At 38.1% G+C, this 8834-nt stretch overlaps 1 protein-coding gene and 1 long non-coding RNA gene across 2 annotated transcripts; one reads left to right on the forward strand and one right to left on the reverse strand.

The window, feature by feature from the left end:
• LOC109708787 lies at positions 1492 to 6309 on the forward strand. Its single transcript, XR_002215817.1, has 2 exons — positions 1492 to 2332; positions 5724 to 6309. It is a non-coding gene; the product is annotated as an uncharacterized LOC109708787 (long non-coding RNA).
• LOC109708783 (protein SRG1-like) lies at positions 2503 to 6233 on the reverse strand. The gene is made up of 4 exons (XM_020230606.1): positions 5855 to 6233; positions 5215 to 5462; positions 3631 to 3955; positions 2503 to 2932 (listed from the first exon to the last, which is right to left on the reverse strand). Exons 1-4 carry the CDS (start codon positions 6221 to 6223, stop codon positions 2675 to 2677), a joined length of 1200 nt encoding a protein of 399 aa, XP_020086195.1. The 5' UTR covers positions 6224 to 6233; the 3' UTR covers positions 2503 to 2674.

An 8834-nucleotide genomic window follows, 5' to 3' on the forward strand; every position in this document is an offset into this window, starting at 1 on the left:
AAAAAAATTATCATATTTAAAATCATGTACCAGTAAAAATTTTAAAAATTATTAGATAAATGGATGATTTAAATAACCATGCAATTTTAACATTGGTAATAAAAAAAAAAAAAAAATTAGAACGACTAATTTGGATTACCCGCATCAATCTCTCAATTTATTTGTACTCACTGGAGCCGCAACGTGTCATTTTATTGCCTTGGGTCCCTGCGATACGCTCACCGCCACGTACGCATTACCGCGGCGTTTTGGAAGCAAGAATCCGCGAAAAAATTATTTTTGAAGCAAAGCGAGACGATTAGTGTGGGAGGGTGAGCTCACGGGGGGTGACCGGACTCGGAAAGCCGCATCAGAATATATAGCCCAGCCTAATAAGTCAATTGCTCGCGACCCAATTACGGCCCAATTGCGGCCTAACATCCCAGCGGAACGGTCACCGCATCGTGCGCATAACCTCGACGTTTTGTAAGCAACGACCCACCAAAAAAATTATTTTGCACCAAACGAGACTATTGGTGCGGGGGGGGGGGTGAGCGCACCGGGGATGATCGGACTCGAAAAGCCGCATCAAAATATAGCCCGGCCCAATAACTGAATAATCTACTGAATTAAAGCGGCCCAACTTTTATACTATTTGGATTTTTTTTTTTTTTTTTTTACCAACCCAAGCATAAAGAGATCTATGACAATGTAGGCTCGGCTTTGTACTTTAACAATCCGACGGCAGAGATTGCTTCTGGTGTTGCGAATATTTAATTATTTTAATATTACATTTAATTATTTTAATTTAAATTATATATTCTAATTACTTGAATTAACAATCTTGCTAAAATTAGAGGTGAAATCAACACTTTATTCAGCTCAAAATTTGATTAAACCACTAATTTTAATGAAAAATGAAGACCAAATTTAGTGAAATTTCCCAATTATCCAATGCAAATAAGTTAAATCAAACCGCAAGCTGTTTTAGAATGGCCTGTAGATTGGAGGGCCCCCATGCAGTTAGTATCTTTTTTCAATTATATAAGTAGTACCAGGCCTGAATCTTAATAGCTTTCAGAAAAACAAAAACAGTGCAGTTCTTCAGATCTCAGATTAGATGATGAAACTCGTCGCACGTTGACACCTCGCAGTCGCTACCAACGAAAGGAATGAAGCTGTAATCGCAGTTTATTTGATTTGGAGAGCAAGTCATACGACAGCGTGCTAGAAGAAACACATGAAACAAACATTCAGGGAAAGCAAGGGACGTAAACATAATTGCAATTTGGAAAGCTATTTAAGAAGCTCTTCGGCGTATTTGCAGCGATTTATTGGATTATTGACTTTAACCCCCTAAAATCTATTGAAGAACACGTTTTCATTGACCAACTCTAGACGGTGTCTATCTCAACAAAACAAGCAGCTCCAAGACATGCATTCACACCGAGTTAAAGAAACCGAAAACATCAGAAAAGTTGAACCAAGTCAAGCAAAATCCACGATCGAGAAGAGTCCACATATTATAAAAACAATCAACCCGCAGAGTCTACATGAAGTATAGACAGCAACGTTTAACTGTTCATAGGATTTCAAGGATACTTTTTTGAGTCCAAATGGCGAGAAATTGGAAAAGACTAAGAAGCTTGTGGTCGGAGTAAAATGTAAGACAAGAAAAGCTTGCCAAATGTAAAATGCAACAAATATTTACCATTCATGACAGAAAAGAGCTTGTGGTCGGAGTGAAATGCAGATTGAAAAGCTGAATCCGAGTATAGGCCGGCCCAATAGGTCGATTGGCTGTAGATCGAGTGGGCCGAATTAAATTGACAGGCCCTATAGATCGAATGGGCCTTATGTCGTTAAAGCGACAGCGCAAAGGGTCTAGGCCTAACGAAATGGGCCATTCTTAAGAGCCCAAACTAGGTCATTTTGATAACGCGTCTGAACCTATATAGGGCCTCAAAGGCTTTCCATTAATTATGTACATAGTTTCCAAATTGGTCAATTTGGGCCCGGTCCATTAACAGCCTCGCTTTTTTCCCCACCATTGTCAAACGTCTGTGTGTGTGGGCTACAAACAACTCTCTCTCTCTCTCTCTCTCTCTCTCTCTCTCTCTCTATCTCTCACGCGCCATTGGCGGGGTCTTGGAGCTCTTGGCCGTGAGGCGCGCCATTGGCGGGTTCTTCGCGGTGAGGCGCCCATGGCGTCTTTCTAAAGCGGCCCCGGGGCGATTTCTCCCGTAACCAATCCGTGGCCACCAACGCCTCTCGATTTGATTCCTCCCGATCTCCTCGACGACGTCAATTTGGTCCAAATCCTAAACGGTGGCGAAACCCTAAGTACCCTCAGGTGAATCCTCGCATCTTTTTTTTTTTTTTGTCCTTTGGAATCAGCCATACTTTGCTTTGTTTACGAGAGGAATAACGAATTTCAACACTGCTTGAAGTTTTGAGAAGCTTTATATAATAATTGGGATTTGGGTCTTAAATCTATCAGTTAGCAGATGTTTGATGTCAATATGTCATAAAACTTGGATCATCACTTCTAACTGCACTTTGAGATAACACTATTCAGTACATTACAGAAAACAGCAACATACCAGAAGCAGCACAAAATTAATTAACAGTTGCTATTTTGAGCATAAGATGCATCATTATTTGCAACACCAGAATTCTTGATGTATGGACCAGCTTATTCCGTGTTATCTAACTTCAACACGTGTGTTGAAGTTTTCCCTTCCAGCTTTTTTGAAAAGAAATGCCTAAGGAAATCGATGTTCTTGACGGTTTTGTACATTCTCGGCCGATGAATTTCATCTATCATCTGATCTACTGGGCCAATGTCTGCATTTTCGTCCGGGTTAACAAATGTTGCCAGTGACATCCTTGCACTATCTTTATTTGTTAATGCCCTATGCTCGATGCTTTCATACATCCCGTTGCTCAACGCCTGCGAGATTTGTAATTAGTTAAGCCGCGCAAGGCACGCAATAGAAACAGTAAACAAGATGTTGCTGCCCCAGTAAATTTAGCTAAGGCCATTAAATCCTTCCGCTTCAATCCAGATAGAATATCCCAAAATCATGCTATTGATGATCGATTTACTTGCTGCTTATTCTTAATCTCCTAGTCTCAGATTATTCTATTCATGCGAGCTTTACATTTCTAATACTAGCAACATTTGACGAAACAGCTGGTTGAATTATATGACAGATAATTTTACTCATAGGTAAGGTGAGTCTTTCTATCTTTCCTTTTCAATCATACAGTTTGTATATCAAATATATTCTCTGTAACTTCTTGTTGCAGGTTTATTATTGGTTTGTGTAGAGACATTTCTTATTTCTAAATGCATAGATGTGGACCTAGAGAAATGCACCGTTTGAGATTCGTATTGTTACTGTTATTTATAAAAGAAAGAAAATATGGTTGTATGCATTACTGGCAGCATAATTCCGATATGGTCATTAACTTTTTATCTCCATATAGGATTTATTCTGCCAATAATGCACATGATCATATTTAGGAGTATTTCTTTTTCTTTTTCTTTTTTCTTTTTTTTTTCTTTTTAGGTTTTTAGGTAGGGAGTAAGATGCCATCTCGATAGAAACAGTAACTGCCAAATGGAACAAGAAGCCATCTAGATACCTCGAGGGAATCTCCAATATTGATTACTAAGGCATTTGGGATGGGTTTCACAGGGATCCATTCACCCTTGTACTTGATTTGGAGGCCAGGAATGTCATCTTCTTGCAATAGAATGGTGATAGAGCTTCCATCTGAATGTGGACTCACGCCGAGAACGTCATCTGGCCTAGAGCATGGTGGGTAATAGTTCATGCGCATACTTAGTTTCCATGTTCCATGCATTGCCAGTAGCTCATCTCTCTTCATGTTCATCAACAAGGATATGTTCCCAAGGAGCTCTTCGGCTATCCTTTTTATTTTGGTTGAATACATATCAACAGCATCTCTGGAGAAAAATAGGAAAAGTTAGAGCACTTGCAGAATCTGTTTAAAATAGCTACAGCTGCTTTGAATCTTATTCTGCTTTGATCTTTTTCTCATGTCTAGAGTTTGTTGCGGAGTAGATTTAGTATGATTCGAGCTTCTACAGATTATACTGAATGTCGATATACAGTGCTAAAACACCTCTTCTTGCAGGCTAAAATGCAAAACCTTGCTTTGAAATAGAACCATCTACTGATCTATATTTAGCCCCACTCAAGATACAAAAAACTACATTTAAATAGCGACTGAAATACGACTTGACCTGGTTGGCCGACCCAGTCCGACCCAAAAAATAACCAAAACTGGACTGGTTCCGGACAAATCATTTTGTCCAGATTAAAATCCAGGTCGGATCTTGACATGAAAATTCAGCCAAACTGGGTCAATAACCCGGTTTCATAGTAATAGTTTAATAAATCAATTTAAATTAGACTACATTATTTTTCAATCGAATAGTTTGTTTAAAAAGGATCTATGAATTTTCTTTATGATTATGATATTTTCGTTCTAAGTACATAAATTTGAATTCAAATTTGATTTAATACATGTTTTGAAAAAACAAATTCCTAAATTTTGGCTTAATATTGGGTCAAACTGAGTCTGGATCTGGACACCCTATTCTAAATTGCATCCATATCTGAACATCATATAGTGTCCGAAATCCAGGTCCGGATCGGGTTTGAATATAGTGAATATTCATTAATCCTAATGGTTGTCCAGTCTGTTTTTGACCTGAACCCAGATTTTTGCCGCCCCTACATTTAATGCCTTCATTGTTTAGACTATTGGCACTAGATTCTTTTGCTGTTAACTTTTTCTGTTTAGGAGTATGATTTCAAACCATTATATGTAACGGGTATTTAACATCATATTTTAAGACTATCTTAAAACATCCTTAGTGAAAAGGTGCGATGATGCAGGGTTTGAAAGCCAAAGATCTAAACATCGAGGGGGCCGAATGCAGCATTTATATTTCAGGAAAGCAAAGTGCAAACGGTACTATTTTAAGGAGATTTTGGGCAATTTAGCTATCACCTCAGAATTTTCATGCTTTGTTAAGGTATTACTGTATTAGTTAAACTATGAAACTATCAACAGCTTTTATCCATTTCTTAAACATGGGCAAAGCCCATCAACAGCGCAATAATTTTGAGATTGGAAAAGAAAGGGGGAAAAAAAAAAATCTAATTTCCATGTCTATCACAAAGTAGAGTAGCGTACTTGAAATCGGGGACAATGATTGGCCAGTATTTCATCCGTCTTTGTTCTGTGGGTTCTACTATTATATACAGTAGGTCACTCCAATCCAGCTTCTGCTCTTCAGACACCACGAATATTTGACCATATCCATGCACGTCATTTGGTGCCATTGCATACTTCTTCTTCTCCACATATGAAAGATTAAAGAACCCGCCCATCGCTTTCCTGATTCTGCACAGAAGATCCTCTTCTACTCCGTGATTTATGATCTGTCAGATAAAAAAATTATCATTATTATTTGATAATAAAATTCATCATCTTGATGTATGCTATATTACTAAAGTTTGTACTACTACTACTACTACTGTAGGTTTGTTTGGCTCTGCCGTAAGGTGTAGTGCTATTTAAATAGTGTTGTTAGGTTTTCCTAACATACTCTGTTTATAGAAAGAGAGTATAAGCTCTAATCTGGGAGTTTTGCTTGTGTGACTAAGAATTTGACTTTCTTTTTTTTTTTTTCGCTGCAGTAGTTTTATTCGCCGAATGTTTTACAGGAGGTGATTATTGCAGAAAGCAAGAGCAAAAACTAGCTCAAGAGGCACTTTTATCGCAGAGGAAGTAATAGTTAAGAAAATAGATGATTAGAGAGATATGTGGATGCCTGGAAGAAGCCCCATTCTTTGCAGGCGAGATCGAGTCTTTTTCGTTCATCTTCGTGTCCGCCCGAAAGCAAAGAGAAATCAATAACAGGGATATCAGGTGTGATAGCAGAGACCACCCCTCTATCTTTTGGCCTTTCGGCATGATCTCTGATGTATCTTTCAGGTACAGAGCTTGGATCTCTCCTTACAAGCTCCTGAACACTCTGCACAGGAAGAGATTTTCCCCATCCTAGCCCTTCTTCTTCTTCTTCTTCTTCTTCTTCTTGTTCTTTGTAAGAGGCTCCGTTCTCCATCCCAAGCTCCATGTCTTCACTCCTATTATTTAGCTTATTACCTTCTCTCAGCTTTATATGAAAATTCATGCTCATCTACTGTACATGATGTTGTTGAATTTGTAGCTTTGTTGAATATTCCGGTTATGAAGATAAAGCTTGAGCTAGTGAAAGATTTGTTTTTTTCTCTCTCTTTTTTTCTTGTTTTTTGTTTTATTTTTTTTTTTCTGTTGAAAGCCCTTACTGTTATTACTACAATGCCCAGAAAAAAAGCCCTTACTATTTTTACTACAAGGTTTGGACTGTTTTTTTTTTTTTTTTTTTTTTAATTATAAGTGTTTAATTTTATGTAGAGTATTTTATGGAGACATATTTCTGTAATTAGGAAAAAAAATCGATTTTTTTGTTAAATATATAAACTAAAGCTTAAAAACAACTCTTTTTTCATCACACTTTCTTCTTGATTTTTTGGAGAATTATTCTCAACACGAAACAAGCACAAATTTAAGAACGAAGTTATCACCATGAACGCCACGGATTCTCTGGGGTTACATGCTTGTTAATCCTTTTCTTCTTTTTGTGCACTTTGAAATAGTTTAATAGAAGCCATTGCCTGGGCAAGTTTCTAAACTTTTAGTTCTTCTAATTTGAGTTATTCTTTTCAAACTTAGTTACGGTGCTTTGAAATTGAGGGCTTTCTCAAGGAGTGGAGATATTACACATGAAGTTTATTCAAAATAGAAAAGAAAATTTAAAATTTAAAATTTAAAATTTAAAATCTAAAATCATATACTAGTAATATTTTTTTTAAAAAAAATTATAAGATAAATGGCTGATGTAAATTGGCATACTATTTTAATAGTGTTAATTTTTTATTTTTTTTCAAAATTCAAATGATTGTTTTGGATTACATGCATTTATCTCTCACTTATTTGTACTCGCTTGAACCCAGCCACGGTACTCCAACAACGGATCAAGCAACAACACGCGATACGCTCACCGCCGCGTATGCATAAGCGTGGCGTTTTGAGAGCAAAAATTCATGAAAAAAATAATTTTGAGGCAAACAAGGCGATTAGCGTGGGAGGGTGAGGTCACAGTAGGTGACCGGACTCTCATAGCCTCCTCAAAATATTGTATAGCCCGGCCCAATAAGAAAGTGATTTGTTGAATAGCGCCAGAATCAATGGGGCCCAATTTCCCAGCGATACGGTCACCGCCATGTAGGCATACCCCCGACGCTCTGTGAGCAACAGTCCACCGAAAAATTTATTTTGAAGCAATTGAGGTGACTACTGCGGGGGGGTGAGCGCACTGGCCGGTGACCAGACTCGGAAAGCCCTATCCGTATACAGGCCGGCCCAATAGGATCAGACCAATTCTCGGAATCATATGGGCCGAATTAAATTGACAGGCCCAATAGATCTAATGGGCCTAATATCGCTAAAGCGACAGCGCAAAGGGTCCAGGCCCAACAAAACAGGCCCCTCTTAAGAGCCCAAACTAGGCCATTTTGATAACATAATTTTATTTATTATTATTTATTTATTTTTGTATTGGAGTTGCATCAGGAGATGTTAGCCTTCGACCTTCGTGCAGGATGTCTTGATTCCATGATTCTTACAGTTCTCTAAATTAATACATTATTTTACTTCAAAGTGCTAAAATCCAATGTTCCTTCTCTCTCTCTCTCTCTCTCTCTCTCTCTCTCTCTCTCTCTCTTTCTGTATGTAGTTTTAATTTAGTTTTAATTTGATTTGAAATATATCAAATTCACTCGATAGCTAAGTTCCGGTGGTTTGAAATTTAGGCTCTCTTAGGATAGGCGGTTGATAGTTGAAGAAGTCAATTGTTTCATCATTTCGAGAAACATACAGAACAGTCGAGCCAACTTGATTCAGGCTTTGTAACTAGTTCGTATAAGGCAGTGTTTTATTTTAGCAAAAATTGGAGATATTACATATAAAGTTTATTTAAAATAAAAAAAGAAAAATTATTACATTTAAAATCATATATATGCCAGTATAAATTTAAAAAATTATTAGATAAATGGCTGATTTAAATTAGCGTGTAATTTTAACATTGGTAATAAAAAAAAATTTAAAATTAGAATGACTAATTTGGATTAGGCGCATCTAGCTCTCAATTTATCTGTACTCACTTGAACGGCAACGTGTCATTTTATTGCCTTGGGTCCCTGCGATACGCTCACCGGCTCCTACGCATTACCGCGGCGTTTTGAAAGACAGAATCCGTGAAAAAATTAATTTTGAAGCAAAACGAGGAGATTAGTGTGTGAGAGTGACCTCACTGCAGGTTACTGGACTCGGAAAGCCGCAACAGAATATATGGCCCGGCCCAATAAGTCAATTGACTGGAGACCCAATTACGGTCCAATTGCGGCCCAAATGTCGGAGGTACGGTCACCGCCTCGTGCGCATAGCCTCGACGTTTTGTAAGCAACGACCCACCAAAAAAATTAATTTGTACCAAACGGGACTATTAGTGCTGTGGGGTGAGCGCACCGGGGGTGACCGGACTCGCAAAGCCGCGTCAAAATATAGCCCGGCCCAATAAGTCATTTGTCGAGCGCCAGAATCAATGCGGCCCAATAAGTCATCTGTCCGGCGATACGATCACCGCCGTGTAGGCATACCCCGACGCTTTGTAAGCAACACTCCACCGAAAAAATTATTTTGAAGCAATC

This window comes from Ananas comosus, linkage group 4, assembly GCF_001540865.1.
Source record: "Ananas comosus cultivar F153 linkage group 4, ASM154086v1, whole genome shotgun sequence".
Classification (NCBI taxonomy): Eukaryota; Viridiplantae; Streptophyta; class Magnoliopsida; order Poales; family Bromeliaceae; genus Ananas; species Ananas comosus.

Excerpts from the sequence above, each read along its gene's own strand:
- LOC109708783 (XM_020230606.1), bottom strand. The coding sequence starts at position 6,223 with ATGAGCATGAATTTTCATATAAAGCTGAGAGAAGGTAATAAGCTAAAT. Across the intron at positions 5,463-5,854 it reads AAGAATGGGGCTTCTTCCAG|ATCATAAATCACGGAGTAGA; the intron begins GCATCCACATAT and ends TTTATCTGACAG. Across the intron at positions 2,933-3,630 it reads ATATTGGAGATTCCCTCGAG|GCGTTGAGCAACGGGATGTA; the intron begins GTATCTAGATGG and ends CAAATCTCGCAG.